Source organism: Hippocampus comes, unplaced genomic scaffold (genome assembly GCF_001891065.2).
Source record: "Hippocampus comes isolate QL1 unplaced genomic scaffold, H_comes_QL1_v1.1 scaffold96, whole genome shotgun sequence".
Lineage (NCBI taxonomy): Eukaryota > Metazoa > Chordata > Actinopteri > Syngnathiformes > Syngnathidae > Hippocampus > Hippocampus comes.
In genome coordinates, this window is record NW_017806074.1 from 595,647 (window position 1) to 622,374 (window position 26,728).

Genomic DNA, 26,728 nt, shown 5'->3' on the forward strand with positions numbered 1-26,728 from the left:
GTCTTCAAACTTGGGTTAAAAACATTGTTTCTTATTTTACATTAAATGTACTCATAACCAGTCATAAAATCTCAATAACAAGTTATAATCGATAATTAAGATCTTTTTTTTAATTGATTAACTGCATCACCGCAGGGTTTAAAGCATGGTAAAAACAACAAAACAAAACCTGCCAGTCTGGAAATCACGGTATGTCCATGTAGATCAGGGGTCTCAAACTCCGGTCCTCGTGGGCCACTTTCCAACATGTTTTCGATGTTTCCCTCATTGATTCAAATGATCATCTGAGAACTTCAGACGCCTGATAATGATCCTGATCATATGAAGCAGGTGCGTTGGAGGAGAGAGACAACTAAAGCATGCATGCAAGAGGCCCTCGAAGACCCTGGGGCAGATTTTCAGTCATCCAGGTCATAGTAATCTACAAATGTTGAATCAAGAAAAATAGACTCTACTTGTTGGTAGATTTTTTTTTTTTGTCCTGTTAAAACGTTCAAAAATGACTGAAGCAAACAATTAAACTATTAAGCTAATGATCCGGTGTCTGATAGCATTAGCTTGCTCGGGTTAGGTGAACTTTCCTCAGTCCACCTCTCATGAACAAAACAATGGAAATTTTCCCTGCAAGGAAATCCAAAATTACATCATGTGGACGTTGCTGAAATCATTTGATGTCAGTCATAGGACACGCGTAGTTATGACATCATCATCGTGATGGCATTCAAACGCAGCCTTTGAAAATGGTCACAGGTAAGGTCTCTGACCAGATTACTTTTGATCATCATCGTCATCTGCTATGCTGCTTTCTTTGTCCATATGTTTTCTGCAATTGACTGGCGACCAGTTCAGGGTGTATGCTTAACGCTAATGAGGACAAACACTGCAGGAAATGCATGACGACCATTGACCCGAGGAGTACATAACACCTGGCTTCAGTTTTGTGGACAGGCCACTGCACAATGGGGGTCCCCCTCCCTATACAATCCCATCCCCCCACCTCACTCATGGTAGGCTCCATTGGAGACAGATGTAGTGTGCAGAGAGCCCCACCCTGTGGCTTGAAGTGAAGCCTCCATGTAGCGCGTCCACAGGATCAATGTAAGTAGGTCCTACCTACTAAGGATACAGAAATATTTCTCATGTACACATGAAGAAGCTGTGAGATGCCGTTAGTAGACATACTGGGAAACGTTCCAAAACGCAGGCGTGAATGAATAATAGAGTGAGTGATGGCTGAATTCTATTGAGTTGCTTCACCCCTGCTGTTGCTGACTCACCGTCACACACACCGTCACGGCAGATGCCAACAAAACTATTGTGGATGTGAGTCATACCTGGGCAACAATAACCGGGAGAGGAAAGGACATGGAGTATTTCATGATCAACTCTCTTGGGCAATGCTATTAATACCCTTCTGACAGTCGTCAGTGGATTGAAGTGATGATAATCAATGATGGAGTTTGCAAGAAGAGAGAGGCTTGAAATAAAGATGCACTTTGAGACTGAATCTGTTTCCTGTTAGTGGGTTGCGTGGTCTGCTTCTGCGGCCTCAACACTGTCGATAAAGAGAGAGATGACTTTCCTTTTTGAGTCAGAAAGTTTTGTTCTGATGAGGTGTTTTTCATCAGTAGGCCAAGATTTAACTGGACTGTGTCTGAATGAACGTGAGCGTTTGTCGACTGGTTTGTTACTGGCGCACAGTGAACGGTGTCCCCTGACTCTCACTTAAAGTCAGCTGGAAGAGGCTGCAGGTCACCCGAGACCTCAGTGAGAACAAGCGCTATAGAAAATGGATGCACAGCTGGGTACAGTCAGACAAAACAAATTTGAGAAGAGACATAAACAATAACAGCATAAAAAACAGTAAATGGCATCAATAATAAAATGGGAGTTGATTTTATTTTATTTTTTTGCCGTCATGTCAGTCATTTTCCCGCTCACTCTTCCGCCTTCTCTACGTGACGTGCATGTAATCACGGCCGACAACGAGGCACTCTAAAGGGTCCCACACCAGCCCCGGTCTACACGTTGCCTGTGAAGTCACAGTTCTTTTTTTTTCTCTTGCTCTTCTGCGTTCTCTCTGTGACAGTTATGAGGTGTTCTTAAGTGGTCACGCCAACAGACTATTTGAAGGGAAGATGCATTTTCAGGGTATTGGCATAGCTAACTGGCAAGAAAACTAACTGTTAGAAATGCACCGGATAACTGCTGAAGCGAATGAAAGCGCTCAACTTCTTGTATTGTGGGGGAGGGGGAAATCATGCCGGACTCCCAAGTGCATCATGGAACCATGTCCGCTAAAAAAAAATCTGAAAAATTTAAATGGTGAAAGAGTTTCACTCAGTTCCACCTATTGAAAAAATGTCTTATTTGGTCCACTGTTACTTGCTGAATTGGGGTCTTACCAGATGTGCTTATAGTACGTCTCGGTAGATGTCAAACACAATGGCGGCTCAAATACCGACGTTTTTGGCGGTAACTGTGGTAGAAGCACAATTGTGCAACAAATGAGATTTTAGTCGCGTGGATGTCAGTAAGTCATCAGTACGAGACCTAATACTGAAGTATGGTTTACAACAGCTAGATGACTCTTGAGAAAAGTGGACAGCCACTCGCGGCTTTGATATGTTTCCTCCTAATTTTTCTCTCCATGGATGAATGAGTGCGTTACACAGAATAAAATGAGATTACCGGTTGAGGACCATGAAATAATCATTGTTGTCCTCCTTCCTAATGACATTATTGTCCCTAGGAGTAAGCCTGCCTCTTTCTATGAACAATAACCATACTGCAGAGTCTAATGTGACATTTTTACATCACCTCTGGCCAAGTCAAAGCCTCCTGATTCAGTGTTTATATCCGACTGCTAGCGTTATAATTTGACGCCTGTATTACGGATTGTAGCATTTCATTACATGGACCTAAAAGTCTGATTTCTACTCCCACCCTTGAATTGAGGCCAGCTTACAAGCGGATAACACACATTGCCTGTGGTTGTGGATGAAAGAGTGAGGCACGCAAAGCCAGTGTTTCAGAAGAAAGCACTTTAGGGGCAGACCTCTGTCAAGGCTTAAACATTGGCCCACTGCACATAAATGACTCGTCGTTACATTACAGGTTACAACAACCACCATTAAGACAGTAAATTGCAATTTAAGCGACAGAAAATGAACATGTTAAATGCAACTGGATTATGAAGCGTTGCCCAGCGAGGCCTTTTTCTGTTCACATAGTACAGTGATCGCTAGCCAGGAGCAGCACACAAAGTCATAACCATTCACACTTCTATTCACACCTATAGACGTGTTAAAACTCATAACGCAACCTAAAATGCATCTATCTGGAATTTGCGTCGGCACCACACAACCCGAAAAAGAACGCACAAGCTTCGGGAGAACACACATGCAAACTCTGGTCTTCAATTGAGTTTTCTTTCTTTTGGCATTTTCTTAGACTTGCACAGATTTGTAATTACCAAATAATTTGGGGACAAATGAAGTACAATTGGATAATTTCATGCAGCACCCCAGTTGATCTCTTGAAGTGACCCTAATTGTCACTTCACACTGTTTTTTGATTGAGAACAGCAACAACACCCACACACACAAAAACGGTGACTTATTCTTAAAAAAAAAGGCCGGCGGGCTACTTAAGTGGTCCTTGGGGGCGACGTTGTGCCGACAGGCAGGACGTTAGTGACACCTGGTGTAACCTAATAACGTGTCTGAAAACTAACCTATTTGAAAGAAACCCTTCTAAATTGGATGCAGTGCAACACCTCTGCAAATCAAAACTGAGCGTTATTCTCGTTTTTTTTTTTTTTTTTTTTTTTTGCATCGGAACACATGGTGTACCTTATGTTCTGTCCCGCAGACAGGAAGTGGCACGTGAAAACGTTCAACCCCCCCCCCCCCCCCCCACCCCCCCCCCCCGATCGAGCGGCTGGCGGCATCAGCAGAGAGTCTGACAGATTGAGGGAGGGGAAACACACCACGGAAGAAGGGGAGAAGGCGGACCACCCCCCCCCCTCCTCCTCTCTCTATCTATCTCCTACTCTCCCCGCGTGCATCGTCATTCCTGTGGATGCTCCGGGATGACAGCGTGAAGCGGGGCCAGGAGCTGTCGAGGTACACACACGCCCGCCCGCCCCTGCCCCTCTTTCTCCCTCCACGGCCGCTTTCATCGACTCGAGTGTGGACATGAATTCGGCGGAGCAAACGGTAACATGGCTCATTACACTCGGCGTGCTCGAGTCGCCCAAGAAGAGCATCGCGGACCCCGAGGCTTTCCTGCACAGCTCCCTCAAGGATGGCGTGGTGCTTTGCAGGCTCCTGGAGCGCCTCAGCCCCGGATCCACGGAGAAAGTAAGAGCGCGATTGTTCTACGCCTCCCCTCCCTTGCCCCTCCTCGCACCCAACCTCTCCCTCCCTCCGCATAAGGTCGGCGTGTCTGTGTGCTGCCCACATCCGTGGAAGAGACGCGGTTTGTTGTCTGGCTTCTCTCCCTGCCCACTGGCCCATGAGGAGATTTCGTTAGTAGGTCACGACGTTATTATTATTGCTGTGCGTGGAAAACAACACTCATGCACTTGCTTGAAAATAATAACACAAATACATTTTTATAGCATGCGAATGATTACACGGACAGCACCTTTTACGGTTTGTCATTTTATACTAGATGAACATGATGTGCTGATGTGGACCATATACTGTACTGTAGCTATAAGCCGCCATTGACTTGGCTAGGCAAACGCAGATGGACCCCCCCCCCCCCCCTCTCTCTCTCTCTCTCTCTCTCTTTCTCGCTCTCTCTCTACATTCAAACATATTTATATGCCTATTTTAATTTATCTGTGTATATCTATGTATATATGTATGTATGTTTGTACGTATGTATGTATGTGTGTATATATGTGGTATGTATGTTCATGTGTGTGTATTTTTTATGTTGTAAGTTAGAAATGCTTTTAAAGAATTGTACAGCACTTTGAGTTGCATTTCTATGTCTGAAAAGTGTTATAAAATAGTTTGATTGATAGAAAATAAACTAAATCTATTTCAAGGAATAAGAAGACAAGGTTAACATCTTAACCTAAAGCCTGTACTAGTCAAGTGAGTGCCGCCTACATCGTCACCAGCACAAGCCTCTTCACCACTCAGAAGGCAAAGTTGATAATCGTTAATTACCGTATATGGTTTTATAATTAAAAATTCAAGTAAATATGTCTACTATTGTAATCTTTGTCTCAAACATGTAAATTATAAATACTGTTTACATATTTTAAACATGCTGGTACCCACACAAACATCCATAAAAATTCCTCGGGGCAAATCCTACCTCATGGTTTTCACCTTTTGTGGGGGGGGGTTTCTGGTCCCCATTAACCTCGTAAAATGAGGGATTACTGTATGACACACCTTGGCAGTTTGGAAGAAATAGATGATCACAATAACTAGCTTCTAAAATGTGAACAGCGAGTGAATTCGAGCTTGTCAATAAAAAAAAAAAAAAAAAAAATCAATTCATTTTTATCTGGGGTCGGCAACCCAAAATGTTGAAAGAGCCACATTGGCTCAAAAAAACAAAAACAAAAAACAAATATGTCTGGAGCCGCAAAAAGTTAAACGCCTTATATAAGCCTTATAATGAAGGCAACACATGCTGAATGTATTTATATTAGCTATATTAGCCTACGATCAAAATGACTAAGTTGGCTACAAATACACAATGAGCCTTCATGATAAAACGTTTTTTCCCCAGCAGTGCATCCTGTAGAGAAGCGGTGCCCAAACTTTTTTGGACCAAAGATCTACTTTTCGATCAACCAACCTCCCGCAATCGACCCGTTACCGCACACGCATGCATACACACGCACTTACACACACATGCCATCATGAGCAACAGCCATAACGGGACCGAAGATGATCGAGGCATGGAACACACTTTTGCAGCGTGTTTATGATCGTAGCTCACGTGTACTGTTTAAAAATGCTTCCCTCTGCCCTCCACATTCCCGTTCTTTGCCAGTTCTTTGCCAGTACCAGTGAATTGTACATGAAATGCTGTTTTTTTTGACAAAGGCCACCTGACCAACATCCCGCCCTGCTAATTGAAACATGTGCTGTTGCAGGCTATGATGCAAATCTTCATTGACAAAAATATTGAAATGTAATATTTATTCAACACGTTTTTACAGAATTGGAAAACACTAAGAATATTTGTTTTGTACCGTATCTCTCTCTCTCTTTCTCGCTCTCTCTCTTTCTTTTTTTTTAAAGACACAGTGTGGTGTTTGTGTCCGTCAGCAAACTGCCCGGGCCCCGTTTCGACAGGAACCCCAAGGGTGGTAACTAAATCAGCCTGGTAAAAAGTATTCAGAGCGTCCAAGATACACCAAACTGTTGAGAAAATATCATTTAATAACCACGAAAGACAGACTAATTTATTGGTATCCATCATGATTTAATGCCCACGTCCGCTATTTTTTTTTATTGTGTCTATTGTTTGCCGTCTTTTTTGAGCCAAGAAATTTATTGCATTTTACGTTATTAAAAAAATATTCATTGCGCCTAACTCAAATGTCACAAAAAGAATCTGAATAGAGTATGTAGAGTGGAACCTGAGTTCACAGATGTCTGAGCATGACTGCAACAATAATTGTATGACTCAAAGAATTTGATTACAAAGGTTCAATCCTTTCCATGGATAATTTTTCCACATGGACTAATGTTACTGCAGTCCTTTACACCACTGTGTAGAAACAAGTATGTATGTTGATGGTGAGCCAGGAAGAAAAAAAATCCATAAAAGATTGAGAATGTCTAATATTTGAGATCACTTAGTATGACCTACATTCGATAGAGTGAATGTATATTAATGCTCCCACAAGTTTTCCAGGATAGGCACAGTCATTGGTGCACTTTCAATCGCTTTATTAAACAAACTGTAAGAAAAATGCACATTCATACAAAAACTGTTGATGGCCACAACTAATGCTGAATCTCTCAACATGCTGACTTGCTAATGTACTATGCAGCTAACAGCTGGCCAACTCTATACTCTCATTCACCGATGCCCACGTCACTCACCAGGACAGACCCTGCCTCTGAAAACCATATACTTTCAAAGTCACAGATACTACAGTTAAACGTGAGAATGGCACCTCACATGCACGTTATTGTTTAATAATACAAAATCAGCATTTAACTGATAAATTTTTTTTAGCCTAATCAATAGGATAACAAGTGCAATATGTTCAACAGCTGCAGCGCTATAGTTTCAAGAATCTGTTTGCAAATGTAAATGTTACCGAACACAGTGAAATGAATACAAATCGTATTAATTAGGTATGTTTTGCTGGTTTTTATTTTTATCAGTGTGAAATTAATAACAAATATAGTGGACTGTAGAAATAAATGAAAACACACTTTAATACAAAGAAATAACACACAGTGTGCACAAGCAAATCATTTAGCTACGTTTTAGTCGTGCACTTGATTTTGGCACCAGAACACCCTTGACCCTGAGCAGATTAGATTGACATGACAGCAGAGGCTAAAATCTGATTGACCAGGGGGAAAAAAAATCCAAGAAACTCAAGCAGCGCAGCCAAAAGAAACGCTCCCAAAATAACGATAATAGACTGTTGAGAATAGAGTTACATGGAACCGTGTTAGAATTCAAGCACCCACTGAATCACATTTTTAAAAATCTCTTCAAATGTTTCAAATCCGTGTGAGTGCATCCCACTGAAGCTAATAGGGACGAGTCTGTCTCAATTCGATCTTGTTGGACCTCGGCGTTCTTAAGTGTTTATTTCCCTTCGCTTTTCTGAGAAAAATCGGTCTTTGAATATTGATTTCCACTTTTCATAAACGCGAAGTGCTTGTCAATGTACATCAGGGGAATCCATTTTGATGACGTCACTTCCGATGAGAATCCAACCCTGCTCCTCTTCGTTTTCAATTCGCTAAGGGAGCTCACAGTGCGATATGAGCACAGCCTTCCGGGGTGTCACACGCTCCAGAGCTCGGTCCGCAGTGTTGTTGTGGAGCCCACTATTATTGTTTATATTTACCCTATTCGGAGGTTATTAAATCATTTGGAACGCGAAAGAAAGTAAGGCCCGAGCCGTAGATTTGGAAATGAGCCGCTAAATGTTGGCTCTCCACGTCCCTTGCAGATCTACCAGGAGCCAAAGAACGACGGCGAGTGTCTGAGCAACATAAAGGAGTTTGTCAAGGGCTGCACATCTTTCCGCGTCGAGGTAAGAGTCCGGCGGACGTGATATTTAAAACATTATCAAAACGTTCTAGATTCGCCCCAAGTTTAGTTTTAAATGCTAATACAAAACTCTTGAAGTGGAGATTGTGAAACAAAGCTTGCCGCTGTGCTGGCAGGGGGAGGAGGTTGCAGCCGGGGAGCAAGCACCCATCGCCCGGCTGCCTTGAAGCTGTGTGGCGACCACATTAGTAACATTTTAACAAACTTCTCAAGACAGTCACTGACGGAATAGTCGCCCTTTTGCCTGTCTCCACGCATCAAATTTGGATTAACATATACAGAATCTCTAAGCTGTACTATTAATGAATGCAAATATATCTGTTCAAGCGTGGCTTTGTTGTCACAACTACTTCAAGCTCATGGTAAATTGCGTTTGCTTGGAACGGCTACTAAAAATAACGCTAATGTGTTTTCTCAGCGTTTCTCGATTCCGAAACAGCATTCAGACATGGCCTTGCTAGAATATCAGAGCACTTACAAAGCAGCTAATCACAATTGGGGTATCATCAATTTGTGAAAAAAAAAACAAAACACTCATATCAGAAATGTGAACAGTGTTTCTTTTTACTCAAAACGTGAAGCAAAGTCTGTCGTTTTTTTCCCACTGAAAGCACACAACCTTTTCGGTTTACAACAGTTCTGTTCCTACGAATGATGAAACAGGTACATAAATTGGAACGCGCTGCAGTCTATCACTAACCTACGTAAACGCAGTAATAAAGACGATGAACATTAGCGTGGAAGTCTCTTGGCCGTAAATTTTAAACAATCAAACGTAAAACAGGAACTGAACACCTTGTGCTGCCTGATGAGGTATTCTTAGGTTTTCTGCAAGCGAGTTCATTGCTCGCCTTTTGTGACCTCTCAATGTCACAACAAGAGTATTTGTATGAAAAACAGTTTTACTCCATAAATATAAAACAAATGAAAAACATTCAAGGTCCTACAACATCGAGATGGCCCATTTTTTCCACGAACAAGTTTGATTCATGTATTTTTTGCTCAGGAAAATGAATCAATCTGTTTTGGAGCAATCTGATTGCGCCCCCGAATAAGTGAAATCCGTGAAGTAGTCGTCTTACGTATACAATACAATACTGTATTGAATGAAACCAAAAGGGAAACATTTTTTCAGGCCCAATCATTTAAAAACAAAAAATAAAAATATAAACATTTTCTTCCAAACAACTGACAGTCTTTAGAATTACTGTACAGAACATTTCGTCGACCTTGCGGATTTTGGTCAAAATTTGGCACGCTCTACAGCGATGAGGCGTGGAGACTGTCCATATTAGTCTACAATCCCTTCGTTGACGCACGCTCCTTATGACAATGCCAGTCAGTGTTTCTCAGTGCCGCTCGTCTTGTCCGGTTCGCCAGCCAATGAGATTCGGGACCAGAGAACGTGCGCGAATGAAACGAACCCTTCAGCAGTCCCACGCAGCTGAAATGTCTGCGAAGGAGCATCCTTGCTGAATATGTTGGGGAAAAGGAAGTCTGTTTGTGTCGGCTCATTGCTCGAGGTCAGTGGGGGTCTGCGGTTTAAATCTGTCGGACAGATTTAGTATTTCATCCTAAAGTGTGCTGTCCTCCAAAAGTTGAATACTGACACCGTATTGTCAACAATCGCTAGTTAGAACGCACTCGTCAGTGTTTGTAGACTACACGTCTGTAGTGTATTCATTATACAAATGACACTTCTGTTCTGCCTGTCTCATGTCTTTCACAAAGTGCAACTCACAATTTGCTCCTTTTAAAATTAACACGGATTGTAGAAGCTAAAAGCCTTGGTACTCTCTGCCCGATCACTCATTTATGGGAGCAAAGCATCTTCCACTAAAATCATCGTATCTGGTTAAACTTGTTGAAGCTTCTCCAGCTAATTTAGCTTAGTGTGTCTCTTATTGCTAGGCACTGAGTAGAGGACTGCTTCGCTGGTCATTTGGTACCAGGCCGGACAGATGGATTGAAATACCATGAACCGGTACTTGGCAGAAAACGGTGGAGGAGCACTGCGTTAGTCCATAGACTAAACCGTCAACCTGTTGACGTTATCATACCAATAAGGGAATAGAGTGATCTCACATGGTTTGATGTATGCACTTTGGATTTGCTTGTGTGATTTGGACAAAAAAAACCCAAACTGTTACATGAGCATGTGGCAATGCAAAGGGATTTCCAGTTTGTGGATAAAGACCAAATGTAGCAGTTCCACTGGAAACTGAGGAGGTCATGTTGAGATCTGAAGTGAATACTTTCCAGAAATGGCGGCACCTTTTGAAGTGCGTCTTGTGTGCATGGGCTTCGACATGCCTTGAGGTGACGACGCCCAGCCGCATAGACAAACGCTGCCTGCTACGCCGCCTCTGATTTGGCATTAAAAGGGCAGTGACGTTTCAAATGTTTGGATAGAAATATGGATCTATTTTCATATGTATACTGTTTAGAGATGAATGAGTCTTTGGTACATCTTTCAGACATTCAAGGGTAGCAGGGGGAGACTGTTGTAACCTCAATTGAGACTTGATCCAGCATGAGTTAGAAAACCTGCAAACTTCACAATTCAATCAAAAGCGAGATCATGCATACAATTGGCCGCCGCTATTATCGGAATGTTTTGCCTCCATAGTGGTATTTTATTTATTTATTTTTTTAGGTCTTACGTTGTAGTGTCCCGTGACATTCAACATTTGCTGAGTCAGACAGGCATTGTGTTGCCATCATCATGTCGCTCTTGTTTCATTGGTGAACCTTTGAAAAAGGGCCCGTTTTGAAATATGCTTTCAAGCGCACACACTGAATGGGGCATTTTCTGCGAATCTTCCAGTCTGTAAAGCATGCACACAAATCCTGTATACTTGTTTCATCACACAGTTGAAAAACCTCAATGGCACATCCACACGTCACCTTGAGGCATATCAGCAATCAGAGCGGAAGATGAATAAAGATTCAATTCTCTGTCCCTCATCTTCAGCATTACTGACGCACAAATAACCCGTGCGCTGCAGGAAGAGCCGCTCCTCATCATCAGAGATACAATCGCTGCCATTCATACTGAGAGTCACACTGACATGAACATTGAAGTTTAATGGCATCCGTCTTCATTTTGCCGCTGTCAACATGTCTCCACGACAAGTTCTGATTGTTCGCAGTGCTGCCGCTGATAATGCTCATGCTATTGACATCATAGGTTATCCGCAAACAAAACAAAACACTTATTGCTAAATTTTTATGACCGTATTTTCCGCACGACCGTATTTTCCGCACTATAAGGCGCACCTAAAAACATTCCATTTTCTCAAAAGCCGACAGTGCGCCTTATAATCCGATGCGCCTTATATATGGATCAATATTCTGAATTCTTGGACGTAGTATTTTAATTGTTCCGTAAAGCGCTTTGTTACAGCTGCAGCGGTTGTGAAAGCGCTGTATAAATAAAGCTGTATTGTATTGTATTCCCTTTCGCATAGCTCCATCTAGTGGATGTATAACACAACCACAACCACAATTGTTGCTTCTCTTCTATGCGCCTTATAATGCGGTGCGCCCTATATATGAAAACAGTTTGAAAATAGGGTATTCGTGGAAGGTGGGCCTTATACTCCGAAGCGCTTTATAGTGCGGAAATTTCGCATCATATTTAGCTTGAAGTCCAACAAACCAAACGAAGTAGTGTGACGATGAGCACCATAAATCTTTAGAAAAGCGTCTCCTATTCAAACATCCGTTCATGAAAATCAAGCATTTACTGAAAGAATTTATGAAACCAACATTTTTAGTGGTGTTTCTATCATTATTGTTTTAAACTAAAATTAACATGTTGATCAAGCCCATCAATATAATCCCGATGTAAGTGAACTGTACTTTTTAAGTACTTTGAAGGTGCAATAAAATTGACACTAAGAATATCATCGGCCTTTTCACTGTACTGGGGTTCTTCACGAATTGTCAGCTCATATGTCAGCACATAATTAACAATAATATATGGAGTGTGGTAACAAGGGTTGGCTTGGTGGCTGCTGCACATGTTCAAGTCTGCTGAGTTTGTTTTGTTTTTTTTTCCCTGCCCCGCATCAGTTCTGTGAAAGAGGACAACCACAAGTATTATGGATCGCTGCGTCTTGTGAGTGGGAACGTTTGAAGTTTTGTGACGCTATCAATCTTCTCTCGCTGTCTCTTGTCTCGTCCACAGCCGTTTGAGGCCAGTGACCTGTTTCTCGGTCTGAACTTCTCAAAGGTGCTGAGTAGTCTCGTGGCTCTGAATAAAGTGACGGCAGGTCAGTGCAACTCTGTGTGTCAGAGTTTTGTATGAGTGGGTGTTCGTGTTGGAAGACAGTCGAGTAGTCAATGAGCGTGTTGCGTGGGCGCTGACCGCAGCTACCAGGTCTGGGGTATTTTTATTCTGGCCCTCTCCTCTCCAGATATCGGCGTGGGCAGTGATTCGGTGTGCGCCCGACACTCTTCCGCCCATCGTATCAAGTCCTTTGAGTCTCTCGCCTCCCAGGCTTCACTGGGTCGCTCCTCCAAGCTGCTGCAGAACCAGTTTCGCAGTCTGGTAAGTCCAACTATTGAACTGAATTGAGTCACATCTGCGGATGCTGTCGCCAACTGTGTGCTGATCATTTCACCTATTTGCAGTTTTAGTTCTCTTTCTGAAATTCTACAAAATGCCACCAAAGCCTTGTCTAAATTGGAGAGTGGAACAGTTTAGTGTCAACATGTCATTGGATATTCTTGGTATTCTTTGTCATGACTGTAGAGCAGTGCTTCTCAATTTTTTTTTTTTCCTGTTACTCTTTTCAGGACATGTCAGAGAACAGTGGGCAGCAGCTGCTGGTGAAAGCGCGTTTCAACTTCCTGCAAACCAACGAGGATGAGCTCACCTTTAACAAGGGTGACATCATTGGGGTGACTCGTCAGGAAGATGGGGGCTGGTGGGAGGGGACCCTCAACGGCAAGACGGGATGGTTTCCTAGCAACTACGTCCGTGAAGTCAAAGGCTCCGGTGGGTGCCATTACTGTCTTTTTACAGACGTTAAGATGTTTTGTCTGGAGGCTTGAATTGAATTTTTTAATCGCTCATGCCGATGGGGTATCACTGTATTTATTTCTCTTCCCATAGACAAGCAAGTGTCACCCAAATCCGGTACCCTTAAAAGTCCGCCTAAAGGCTTTGACACATCTGCCATTAGCAAGACGTACTACAACCTGGTAAGCATGTTTCAACTTTAGTTTCTGAATTGATGTTTTTTTTTTTCACCTCAGTTTATCGTCTTGTATGATAGGTGTTGCAGAACATTTTGGAAACGGAGACTGAATATTCCAAGGACCTCCAGATCCTCCTGACAAATTACCTGCGCTCTCTTCAGAGCTTCGAAAGGTACGACCGCATTGCACAGTCAGAGCCACAGCGCAAAACGAATACAGCTAAACAGTCACAAACCCTCTCCGCCTCCAGGCTTAGCGGCTCTGATGTAGCTCTTATCCTGGGAAACCTGGAGGAGATCAGCACCTTCCAACAGATGCTCGTCCAATCACTGGAGGAATGCACCAAGTATATCCCCCACTCCCACTCCTCCAGCATAGTCTCACTGCAGCAGCAGCAGCAGTAGTGGCAAAAGCTTGTTTCGTAATACAAATGAAGAGCCCTCTAGTGTTGATCTTCTGTACTACAAAGTTAAAGATGATACAAAACAGTACATATTTATTTATGCAGCACTTTTTGCAACAGCTGCAACAAATTTACACTAAATCGATAGTGCACAGTTAAGTTGGGTTTTTTAAATTTATTTTTAAAAATTTGAGGTTAAAAAAATGACTGAAAAAGCACCATAAGGCCTTTGTTATGCAACTCGACACCTCTGTTCACCCGCATAGCATTGTGCTGTGAATTGAACACTAAAATCCATCATATACTTTAAATGGAACATTTGAGCAGAATAAAAACATGAAGGCAAACATGACATTGTATTTTCATTTTTATCTTACTTTTTTCTTTTCCCTTTTTTGATCATGTCGTCCAATGATACACGCAAAGTGAAAATAATTTCAACTCTGGCTGGAATCATCTGAAACATATATTTTAAAAAAGTGCTTCAAAATAACTAGGTTCAGGTGAACCACACTTTCCTTTTTCATCTTTTGGCCACATTACTACACAAAGAAACACACTTCTGGTCTATGCCAGTGCTGCCACAATATTAAACATTGTGAAAGCAATACTTTTTCCGCAAAACGGAGTATTTTTGTATTGTTTTGTAAAGATGGCACCCAATGTTATGTAAGTTTGTTAACGTTTGTTGTTATTTCTTTAAGGCTTCCAGAGTGTCAGCAAAGGGTGGGTGGCTTCTTTCTCAACCTCATGCCTCAAATGAAGGCTCTTTATGTGGGTTACTGTGCCAACCACCCCTGTGCGGTCAACGTGCTCACGCAACACAGGTCCGTCTTTGAACGCACCAGCTCCATTCAAGCCGCTTTCTCTTTAAAACCTGGAGATCACTTTTTTTTTTTTCCCAATTGTCATTGTGTCCTGAAGTGAGACGTTGGGAGAGTTCATGGAGGGCCGAGGTGCCGTCAGCCCCGGGATCCTCACCCTGACCACGGGCCTTAGTAAACCTTTCATGAGGCTTGACAAGTACCCCACCCTGCTCAAAGAACTGGAGCGCCACATGGAGGTGCCTGAATGTCTACATTCTTACAAGGGTAATCTAAAGTCTTTTCTCATTATGACACAACACATTTGATGTCTTTCAGGAGAGTCATCCTGACAGAAGTGACATCCAGAAGTGCATGGCTACTTTTAAACATCTTTCAGTAAGGCAAACCACGCGAATAGCTTTTCGCTTCACAGTCTTGCGTGAGCATTTGAATTTTGTTCGCCCGTTTCCGCTGTGTCAGGCGCAGTGCCAAGAAGTGCGCAAGCGTAAGGAGCTGGAGCTGCAGATCCTGACTGAATCCATTCGGCTGTGGGAGGGTGATGACATCAAGACCCTGGGCTCCGTGCTGTACATGAGCCAGGTCCTGGTGCACAGTCCTGGGGCAGAGGTAACGATACACTTTTTCCTTCTTAGACGTCACCCTCAAAAAACTCGTGAGTGAAAATATTTGCATTTCTGGTTTAATATCTGCTACTGTATGAACATAAGACTATTTCTAGAAATTTACAACTAAATTGGTTCTCAATATACATCAAGAAAGCACATTTCCCTCTCTGCCTTTTCTTGATCATCCTTCAGGAAAAGAATGAGCGCTACCTCATGCTTTTCCCCCACGTCCTCCTGATGTTGTCGGCCAGCCCCAGGATGAGCGGCTTCATATTCCAGGTTAGTGTCGAGGAATGTGCTCCCATGATTCTTATTTATTTTGGTCTCAGTTCTCATGCTGCGTTTTCTATCCGCAGGGAAAACTGCCTCTGGCCAGCATGTCGGTGAGCAAGCTCGAAGACTGTGAAGCTCACAAAAATGCCTTTGAGCTCAGCGGTAAACCGCCTCGACATATGCAACGTGCAGCATTTCGTTGCGTGTTCTCATAAGGTCTTCGACATCTTGTTTTTGGGCAGGCCCCATGTTTGACCGTCTTCAGGTGTCGTGCACCAACCAACAGGACTTGCAAGACTGGGTTGAACATCTAACACGGCAGATCAAGCACACTGCAGCGACAGCACCGAGCCACAAACCTCTCACTGTTCCCTGCCACACGGTCAGGATCACACACCCCTTTTCCGTGTCTGTTTTCATCCAATTTAGAATACATTTGAAACACTTTGTCTCCTTAGCTTCCATCCCATCCTGTCACACCGTCCCGGCACGCGGAGGGGAGGGCCATGACGGTGGCCCCCACCTACCACACTCTCCCTCACCCTTCCTCCCATGGGACGTCTCACAGCACCATGATGTGGGGCCCCTTGGAACCTCCCAACACACCCAAACCCTGGAGCTTAAGTTGCCTGCGGCCCGCACCCCCACTGCGACCCTCTGCAGCCCTCTGCTACAAAGAGGTGAAAGTCCATGAATGATGAGAATTAACAATCAGCGATTGTTTTTTAAATGGTGGAAAATAGTAATAGCACCCGGAGAAAACCCACACAGGCACGGGGAGAACACGCAAACTCCACACAGGAAGGCCGAAACCGGAATTGCACCATGCACCTCTGCACTATTGACGCGGACGTGCTAAATTTCTCATCTGCAACACAATTAATTTATATCAGCCCCTTGATTTTTGCTGAGAAAATGTATTTTATTTATGACTTATCCATTTTCCTGTAAAGTCAGTAATGGTTGTCTTCTGTTTGTGTGCAGGATCTAAGTAAAAGTCCGAAGTTCAGCCCCTTGGTGACTTATCCATTTCTCCTGCTCAGTGAGTAATGGTTGTTCTCTGTTTGTGTGCAGGATCTAAGTAAAAGTCCGAAGAGTGTCAAGAAACTCCTTCCCAAGCGCAAACCAGAGAGGAAACAGTCAGAGGAGGAGTTTGCCTTGAGGAAGAGTATGTTTTCTTCCCTCTTTATATCTGCAGGATATTTGTGGATGATGGGCGCTGATACTGTAACCAAAATATTATTTCTCAGTGTGATGCAGCGCAGGTCTTCACCAACCACAACAATAATCGTATCGCTAACTGAATCCCTGTCTTTCAGCGTCCATCCGAACAGAGCGTTCTCTTCTAGATTGATGGGGAGCCAATAACGTATTATTATTTTTCAGGCACCGCTGCTCTGGAAGAAGACGCCCAGATCCTAAAAGTCATTGAGGCCTACTGCACCAGTGCCAAGACCAGGCAGACGCTCAACTCCAGTAAGGAAAACGAAAAACCTTGTTTGGATCAATTGTAGTTTTTTAAAGTTAGTTGTAGATTAGGTGTAAAACTTGTTCTTTTTCCAAAAGTTACATCTGCTGAAAATTAATTGACAACAGTGTCTTTCATGCCACTCTACACAACTGCCAGCAAAACAACCGTGCTGGAAAGGGGGAAGGTGCGGTTGGTATCTTTTCTAATGGAAATGCAGAGAAATGTCTACCGTACCAAACAGAACAGAACCATACTGCCTGTGAAAATCCCTTTTCCATTACACAGTACCTACTTGGTGCTGCTGGTTATTTTGTGTTTCATAGGAAAAATACGACTTGTAGTTCAATGTACTCTACTCGCCTATCATTGTGAACCCTCGCAAAGCGCTAAAATCGGAGCTGATCATAAAGTATCAACACCATGCTTCACGCAAATGTGAATGAACCCACGTGACCACCTTCGGGGCCCAATTAGCCTAGCCTTAATAACACGCTAGCACAAACTGACGTGATGTTGCACATGGGGAAACATATGCGCTCTAGAACTTTACAAAGACGAGATTTCGCCATTCAATTCACCTTATGGCATTTACACGTAATAAAGGTTAGGGAATACCAAATTTAACTGTGAGGTAAACTACACATACTATTAGTAGCTGCCTTGGAAGAGAAGCAGAAACATCCTTCAGTTTCGGTTTTGACTGTCCCTGAATTACATTCAAAGACCGGGCTCGAAACAGTCAGGGGGAAAAAAAATGCTGAATTAAACGAAACACCACCACAAAGATTCTACAAAGGCGCCGCTAATGCCGACGTAATGCTTTAATTGCTTTGCTCTTAGCACAAATATGAGTAACCTGTATTTTCAAATAATGTCGGTTCCCCCCAAAATCTGAAAGTACACTAATTTGCAAATTCAGAACCACAAATTTATCGGGGTTGCACCATTGCAACTCTTGAGGATACATGGCGTGAAATGGAAACGTAAGCACATGCCAACGCTCTGGAAGCCCATTGTCTCCACTTCGCTCTTCTTGCTGCCTTCAATCTCCTCTTGAATGAACCTCTTAACCGTGCAGCCACATGCTCACAAGTAAACATAGGAGACCCTCTTTTTCTTCTATTCTTGCTCGTTATGTCCCATTCCGACTGAAGTGTTCAATGCAGTCCTGCGGTACAGAGCGACGAGTATAAAGCTGGTCATATATCCAACGAGGTGTTTTAGTATTTTATCCAAAGTGCGTTTTGTGTGGAGAAAAAAAGCCAAATGTAATAGAACAATCCGTTTTCTATATCACTTGTCGTCAAAGGGTGAATGAGCTGGAGCCCTTCGAAGCTGATACTTTTAAGATATGGAATACACGCTGGAATTCTCGCCAGCCGGTCGCAGGGTACATATCGACAAACAACCAATCATACTCACGTTCACACCTATGGAGAAGAGTCATCAGTTGACGTTTCATGCATATTTTTGGAATGTGGGAGTAACCCCAGACAAAACCAGAGCTGAGTTTCAAGCCCTGAACCTCAGAAGTGGGAGACCACCATCCTACCTGCATTGAAAAATTTGAAAAAATAATTGACATGGCCATGAAATGAGCAGCGTTTCCGTTTCTTGTTGTCTCGCTGACCTTTATTAACCCTTATGTCCTCAACTGTGCCTTCTAACAGTATATTTTCCTTCTTCTATCTCCCTCCTCTCATCATCGCTCCGGTTGACCTTTTTCCATTCTTGTTCTCTCCATTCTCTTCGTTTGCCTTGGCTCCATTGTCCAATCCCGCATTTTTTCCCCCTCACCACAATTTTGCCATTTGTTGTGCATGAAAACCTGCGCAAACCCTCCACCCACCACTACCCCTCCCGCCACATTCCCGCAACCCCCCCTACTCCCCATCCCAGCCTGGCAGGGCACCGACTTGATGCACAACCACGTGTTGGCCGACGCGGATCGGCCCTCTGTGGACTCGCCGGGCCGCCGCAGCAGCGTGTCTCGGCCGGAGTTGAGCTCCGACCTTTCGGAGGACTCGGACTACGACTCCATTTGGACCAGCCACTCATACCGAATGGGCTCGGTGCCACGCAAGAGCTGCATCTCGCACCAAAACTAAAGAATTCTCCTTGCTGTGCCACCTAGCACGCTTACCTCTTTTATCGTCTGTATTAGTTTTTTTTAAATATATATATATATTTATTCAGTTGTTTTTGTTAATTTATTTGCTTTATTTATTTTGGGACAGTTGTAGGATGTTTAACGCAGCTCCCTGTTGCCTTTGCCACTTTCCCCCTTCAATGTGCCTCCTCTCTTTCTGTAGCTTTCATGCAGTAAGCGTTTGCTCATTCCTGTTCATTTATCTTGAATGTGACCCTCTCGTTTGAGCACAAACGTGGGGAACTCTCTTTTTGGCCCGTAAGAGTAAATTTGAGAGATGTCAGTAGGAATTAAAAAAAAAATGGGGGGAGAGAGGGAGAGGTGGTGACAGCCTTTCCTGTCTGATATTCAGATGTAGTTCAGGAACGAGTGTATTCTCTTTGATGGCGCGCGGCTTCTATTCCAGTTGGTGGTTTTAGAGCGCATGTGCGCAAACGTATAGCACAGATGGCACACGTAAACGGACAACTTCAGCCATGATTTCCGTCCCTCTTGCCATTTATTACAGCAGCATGTCAGTTGACCCAAACTCTTACTTAGCCTTCACATTTTTCTTTCCCGTAATTCGAATCTGTGGTTACAATGGCTTTAATAGAGCGAGAACATAAAATTAGAGCCAACTACAGCCACTGTTAGAAACTGAATGCCTTTTCGTGATAGAGCATGGCGGCATACAATTTTATTTATTTATTAAGAGACATTTTGGGAGATGGACATAGAGTACCCTTTTTCATATCCCCGTTCACTCGACTGTTTACATAACTCTGGAGCCGGCAGCTGGGGCGTTTACCTGAAACGGCGTGCATGCATTCGGATTTACAGATTTGTAACCCATTTTTAAAATTTGACAAACCCCACACATGAGGAATAAAATCATCAAGTGCGTTATAGCGGTTTTTATTGTGTGTGGTGACGAAACGACCAACGCAGCACACATAACAATATCTCCTCCGACAATCGCAAAGTCTCCTCCCCCAAACCAGAAGTTTGTCATACTACCAAGACTGATTTGTGAGAGGATGCTATAGCGCAACCAAAGGAGTAGTCAAAAAAATAACGAGAACGTAGACCAACTGTTAGATTATCTGGTACCTACGTTGCTGTAGCAAACTTTCCTTGTGGTGAATGACCTGAGAGGCACTTTGTATAAAAACACTCAACACAACTGGTTTACAGTGCAAGTTTCAGGTCCCTTCCTGTTAGGCTAATATTTTGTTTCACCTCACAGTCATGGAGCCCGTCGCTCAGCTGACCTCTGTGCTGACCGCACACAAATATGTGCCATTGTAAATATCGAACGTTAAGATTATTAGTTGTTTTCAAAGTCTTTCAGAGAGGTAAAAAAAAAATCACCCTTTGACACCCTACACCACAGGATAACCACTCAGGATAATCGTTTTGAGACCCGATAATTGGCCCTTTGTTGACTTTGATAGTAAGAGGAGAAAAATGCAACAATTCGACCCAATAATCAGGTGTGTGGACCCCACTTAATTGAGCAACAAAGTTGGTATGAAGTAACGCTAAAGGTAACAGAAACATTCCTTGTCAAAAGTTCTGCGAATAAAATCAAGACTCTAACGTCAATGGAGTGCACTTACATAGCGCTTTATAAATTAATACGGCCTCTTAAGTTTGTTTTCCAGATCGCTTTGCATATAAGTAGACTTGATTCTAACTCTCCTAAAATCCAAGGGTAATGCCTTTGGTTCAAACTGAGAAACGAATTCATATTTCAAACTAAAGCTAAATTTGCTGTTAAACTCTCCTCCTCTAGTTTTTACACAAGGCTAAGATATGCTAAGCTAACTCATATCTACCTCCAGCTCTGTGAAAAGTGGAAATTGCAAATACCGGTTTTAAAATTGTGGGAGAGACTCAACCAATTTCCCCGAATGTGTCACATCTTACCCGGCAGGCTGTCAAAAGTTTGACCAGATTTAATTCAAGTCCAAACACACGCTCTAGGCGAGCTAACCTGCTACCTGTTGTTTAGCCTCGGAAAAGAGTCCAGGCTTGCCTCAGTGTTGTCTGGCTTGTCACTATTTTCATGAAGAAGTATTTTTCCAGTGTTGGTACTAAAAAGTCTGCAGTTGGCATCTATTTAGAGCAGTATATAATGGTCCATGTTACACTCTATTTTGTTTGTATTTATTTTTTAATCTTGTTTTTAATTTCATTTGAATGTCAGTGTTTACAAAAACAACCATGCAAGAATGATGCTTATTTGTTTTTTTTTGGGGGGGGGGATTTGGATAAAAGGTGAAGTGTTTTAAATTATTTTTGCACAATCATGTAACAGGACAGTGGGTGGATCGAGAATGTGTCAAATGCTCTACTTTTTTGTCATCTACCTAAAGTGTGTATGATACAGTTCTTAAAGGGAGACTATTAAATATTCAGTGTTCCTGTAAAGTAATGTGGTGTAAATGCTCTTCCTTTGGCATTGTGTAAGCATTGAAGGGCCACAAAAGGATTTTAACAGAACCATTTCTATGTATGAACTCCTTCAGTCTCAGAATACGGTTTGAAGTCTATGTATGTAGTCCTTCAATCTTGAGAAATGTGCTCTGAGTGAGGCTTGAAAAGGATTTATGAACACCCTCGAAACTCAGAAACACTCTGTGTGCTAGAGGTTTATGTATGACCTCTCTTAATCTCACTATTAAGTCCAAGGCAGGCAATTTTGAAGTGTTTGTATGAACTTTCAATCTCAGAATACTGTTCCAGTGGGCTGAAGAGTGTAAAGAGCACATCGTCCCTTTTCTGTAAATAATAGTTGTTAATTACCACGGGGGGGGGGGAGAAAAAAAATACATTTAGTGAGCTGTAGGAATATCACTGTCCTGTATCGTGCTATACTTTGTGACAGTTGTATCCTGTGGAGTCAGCATTTGGGATATACAGGGTGAATTCTGTCGTGAAGCATCATTGTCTTTGATGTGCACCGTGTCTCAATAACTCACTAACGACGCCTTCAGAGTGTCTCTTCGAAAATTAAGTCAAGTCTAAAAATGGCTGTATTATGAGTTTGGAATAAATCTGTCTTTTGGTAGACGTGCTTCCTGGTGATTTTGTTTTTGTACTTTGATTTACAAAGGAGCACTATCTCTCAGTTTTCACTTTTTTTCTTCCCCCTTCCATGTTTATGTCTGGTCTTTGCACGACTAACACTTCTGCTCTCAAAACTGTGTTGTCATTTGTTCAAATAAAAGAGACTCAACTGTTGGAGACGGTGAAACAAAGCAACATTTTAAGTCTACGAGCCCTTTTGTTTTGTTTTTTTTGTCTTGAAACAGGACCACGAAGGGAAACGGGGCTCCATGTGATTATTCCCGGCGAGGAGAAAGTCCTGCTCGATGACTCCAGTCGCAACGGACAAAGCGCAATGGAAGAGAAGTATTGATTTATTTTTTTTTAACTTTTTTTCTTCGCTCCAGGCAGGACAGTGTACAGGCCTAATATACTGGCCACGTTAGATAGCCCTGCATACTCCTAATACAAGACACAACAGTATCTGCCCTGCGAGTGGTTGGTGACCTGTTCATGGTGTGACCTGCCTCTCGCCCCAAATCAGCTGGGAGTGACGCCAGCTCAACCGCCACCCAATTGAGGATAAAAAAATGGGTAGATGGAAAGTGTAAATCATAGTTCGAAAAATATGCTAAACATATAATTGATGCCAGAAATGACAAATATGAATTTTAAAGAAAAGTGAAGCGTGAGGAAAACAATCTCGATATTTGATGAAACCCATTACCTGTAGTGATGCTCATTTTGTTTTTTTTTCTTTTCTCCCCCTTTCAAGGAGCCTTGTGGATGTGGTGTATGCCCTGAGGGACGAGGTACAAGAGCTAAAACAGGTAAATGCTGAACAAATCGATCTTTTACTAATGGTACAAGACACTGTTCAAAGAAAAATTTCAACATTGTCAAACGTACACTAAAGAAATAATTTGCCAGCTCTTAATATTAAAATGTAACAGCGACACTGCACACAGGCCATGAAGTACGAGCTGCTCGGACTGAACCATTATGGAAATAAAACAGTTATTCATTGATTTCAAAACTTTGACCCATGAGTCAAAGTCTAAAAATCAGTTAAATAATCACTTACATCTGGATAAACATACGAGATGGGTTTCTCATATTTCATGGTGTTACTGTTTGTTCCCCGTTGTTTAGTTCAACACGCCTCTGCAAAGAAAAAATATTAATCCCATTTATGGCTATTAAGGATGCACTTCCTGTTGTCCCTCTGTAGGATAACAAGAAGATGAAAAGGTCACTTGAGGAGGAGCAGAGGGCCCGCAAAGATCTGGAGAAGGTCGTCAGGAGGGTGTTGAAGAGCATGAACGACTCTACGTGGGATGAGACCAACCTGTGAAACTGCTTCAAAACATGCTTGCCAGGGACGGTGTGTTCTCTTTTACGATCCCGTGCATGTTTGAATTGTTTCAAGACATTCCTCAAACAGAAGCGTCATCTCCAGTCTGTCCATGAGCTGGAAAAAGACAACTCGAGACATATGTTCTCCTCCTGTTTACAATCATTCCACTGGATGCCTTCTGGTGCTCCATACATATGTGCTGACACACAATGACATTATGGACCAGTGTGAACCTCTGCCATGCCATTTCACACCCTTTTATGTCTTGTTATTTAATTTTTATGACTTGTTGAGTCATTTGACTTGTTGTATAAGCTTGTTTTTATTATTATTTTGTTGCATGTTTATTTGATTTGCTGTGTGTCGACACGCTGAGGGAAATGATCAGTTGTTGAACTTGTATAGTGTAAATAGGGCAAAAAAAAAAGGTTTTGGGAGAAATTAAAAAAAGGATTTGCCTTTCTTTGTTGCAGTTGTTCCCCTTATTGGCTCATGGACTCACTAATAAATAACCATACTTTTTTTTTTTTTTTTACATTGTAACGTGTGCCTCAATGATGAAAAATGTTAAAAATAGCTGTCAGGATGACACAGTTGTACACCGCAAACTACAACAATAGTAAAAATTTAGATAATTAGGCAAAACTGCACAAAGTCATGAAATGATTCATTTTTTAATTAAATACAGTTTGTGGAATTAATCCCACTGAATTGTGCAGGCTTACCTTTGGGTTGTGATGGCTTCAGGTTGGGACTGTACCATCATATCGTGACCTTACTAAATTAAGCGCAGCCTTCAGTCTTTTTTTCTTTTCAGAAAACAAACTGAACCAAAGACCGCATGCAGTACATTGAATAATGTCAGCTATCGAATTTAATAATCTGTTTAACTAAGGATATAGCCTATTTTAGCAGAGGTGACCATCATGAGGAGATGATTATGGTAAAAATAATTATCCGTCAAAATATGACTTGGGGCATTACATTATTTCGCCTCACAGGGTTCGATTCCCTGTTCTGGCCTTGCTGTGTGCAGTTTGCATTTCTCCCTGTTATTTATCCGGGTTCCTTCCACATTCCCAAACCATGCATAGCAGGCTAAAGGAAAACTCTAAATTGTCCCCAACTGACGGTGAGTGTGAATGTTTGTCAGTGTGTGCCCTGCAATTGGTTGGCAACCAGTTCAGACTGTACCTCGCCTACTACCCGAAGACAGCTTGGGAGAGGCTCCAGCACGCCCGCGACACTCGGCAGGATAAGCAGTTTCAGGTAATGGTTGGATGGATGGAAACGCAAACTTCCGTGCGCCCTTGCCAGTCTGCTACTTGCTGTGACGTCACTACTGGGCGCCAAATTCACACGTGATCTGCGAAGTTTCGCTATGCGGGAAAAAAAAAAGTTTTCGCCTTATGGACCCCTGATTATGCTAAATACATAATCGATGCTAGAAATGATAAATATGAATTTTAAAGAAAAGTGAAGCGTAAGGAAAACAATCTCGATATTTGATGAAACCCATTACCTGTAGTTATGCTCATTTTGTTTTTTTTTCTTCTCTCCCCCTTTCAAGGAGCCTTGTGGATGTGGTGTATGCCCTGAGGGACGAGGTACAAGAGCTAAAACAGGTAAATGCTGAACAAATCGATCTTTTACTAATGGTACAAGACACTGTTCAAAGAAAAATTTCAACATTGTCAAACGTACACTAAAGAAATAATTTGCCAGCTCTTAATATTAAAATGTAACAGCGACACTGCACACAGGCCATGAAGTACGAGCTGCTCGGACTGAACCATTATGGAAATAAAACAGTTATTCATTGATTTCAAAACTTTGACCCATGAGTCAAAGTCTAAAAATCAGTTAAATAATCACTTACATCTGGATAAACATACGAGATGGGTTTCTCATATTTCATGGTGTTACTGTTTGTTCCCCGTTGTTTAGTTCAACACGCCTCTGCAAAGAAAAAATATTAATCCCATTTATGGCTATTAAGGATGCACTTCCTGTTGTCCCTCTGTAGGATAACAAGAAGATGAAAAGGTCACTTGAGGAGGAGCAGAGGGCCCGCAAAGATCTGGAGAAGGTCGTCAGGAGGGTGTTGAAGAGCATGAACGACCCCACGTGGGATGAGACCAACCTGTGAAACTGCTTCAAAACATGCTTGCCAGGGACGGTGTGTTCTCTTTTACGATCCCGTGCATGTTTGAATTGTTTCAAGACATTCCTCAAACAGAAGCGTCATCTCCAGTCTGTCCATGAGCTGGAAAAAGACAACTCGAGACATATGTTCTCCTCCTGTTTACAATCATTCCACTGGATGCCTTCTGGTGCTCCATACATATGTGCTGACACACAATGACATTATGGACCAGTGTGAACCTCTGCCATGCCATTTCACACCCTTTTATGTCTTGTTATTTAATTTTTATGACTTGTTGAGTCATTTGACTTGTTGTATAAGCTTGTTTTTATTATTATTTTGTTGCATGTTTATTTGATTTGCTGTGTGTCGACATGCTGAGGGAAATGATCAGTTGTTGAACTTGTATAGTGTAAATAGGGCAAAAAAAAAAGGTTTTGGGAGAAATTAAAAAAAGGATTTGCCTTTCTTTGTTGCAGTTGTTCCCCTTATTGGCTCATGGACTCACTAATAAATAACCATACTTTTTTTTTTTTTTTTACATTGTAACGTGTGCCTCAATGATGAAAAATGTTAAAAATAGCTGTCAGGATGACACAGTTGTACACCGCAAACTACAACAATAGTAAAAATTTAGATAATTAGGCAAAACTGCACAAAGTCATGAAATGATTCATTTTTTAATTAAATACAGTTTGTGGAATTAATCCCACTGAATTGTGCAGGCTTACCTTTGGGTTGTGATGGCTTCAGGTTGGGACTGTACCATCATATCGTGACCTTACTAAATTAAGCGCAGCCTTCAGTCTTTTTTTCTTTTCAGAAAACAAACTGAACCAAAGACCGCATGCAGTACATTGAATAATGTCAGCTATCGAATTTAATAATCTGTTTAACTAAGGATATAGCCTATTTTAGCAGAGGTGACCATCATGAGGAGATGATTATGGTAAAAATAATTATCCGTCAAAAT

At 42.2% G+C, this 26,728-nt stretch overlaps 1 protein-coding gene and 1 long non-coding RNA gene across 5 annotated transcripts; one reads left to right on the plus strand and one right to left on the minus strand.

Moving 5' to 3' along the window:
• Window positions 1-3,951: 3,951 nt before the first annotated feature.
• Window positions 3,952-26,223, plus strand: arhgef7a (Rho guanine nucleotide exchange factor (GEF) 7a). 4 transcript variants are annotated; one of them, XM_019894528.1, is made up of 21 exons: window positions 3,953-4,364; window positions 8,183-8,266; window positions 12,476-12,560; window positions 12,705-12,838; window positions 13,087-13,288; window positions 13,406-13,494; window positions 13,569-13,663; window positions 13,742-13,837; window positions 14,599-14,721; window positions 14,819-14,957; window positions 15,037-15,096; window positions 15,181-15,327; window positions 15,519-15,605; window positions 15,683-15,761; window positions 15,842-15,981; window positions 16,058-16,279; window positions 16,674-16,767; window positions 16,986-17,075; window positions 22,519-22,618; window positions 23,028-23,082; window positions 25,636-26,223. In XM_019894528.1, exons 1-21 carry the CDS (start codon window positions 4,200-4,202, stop codon window positions 25,756-25,758), a joined length of 2,409 nt encoding a protein of 802 aa, XP_019750087.1. In that variant the 5' UTR covers window positions 3,953-4,199; the 3' UTR covers window positions 25,759-26,223. The 4 variants fall into 4 exon arrangements, with proteins under 4 accessions (XP_019750085.1, XP_019750087.1, XP_019750084.1 ...); XM_019894525.1 differs by lacking the exon at window positions 25,636-26,223 and adding an exon at window positions 23,484-24,071; XM_019894527.1 differs by lacking the exons at window positions 3,953-4,364; window positions 25,636-26,223 and adding exons at window positions 7,998-8,118; window positions 23,484-24,071.
• On the minus strand, window positions 22,632-22,864 carry LOC109530652 (uncharacterized). Its single transcript, XR_002171044.1, has 2 exons — window positions 22,776-22,864; window positions 22,632-22,704 (listed from the first exon to the last, which is right to left on the minus strand). It is a non-coding gene; the product is annotated as an uncharacterized LOC109530652 (long non-coding RNA).
• Window positions 26,224-26,728: the final 505 nt, after the last annotated feature.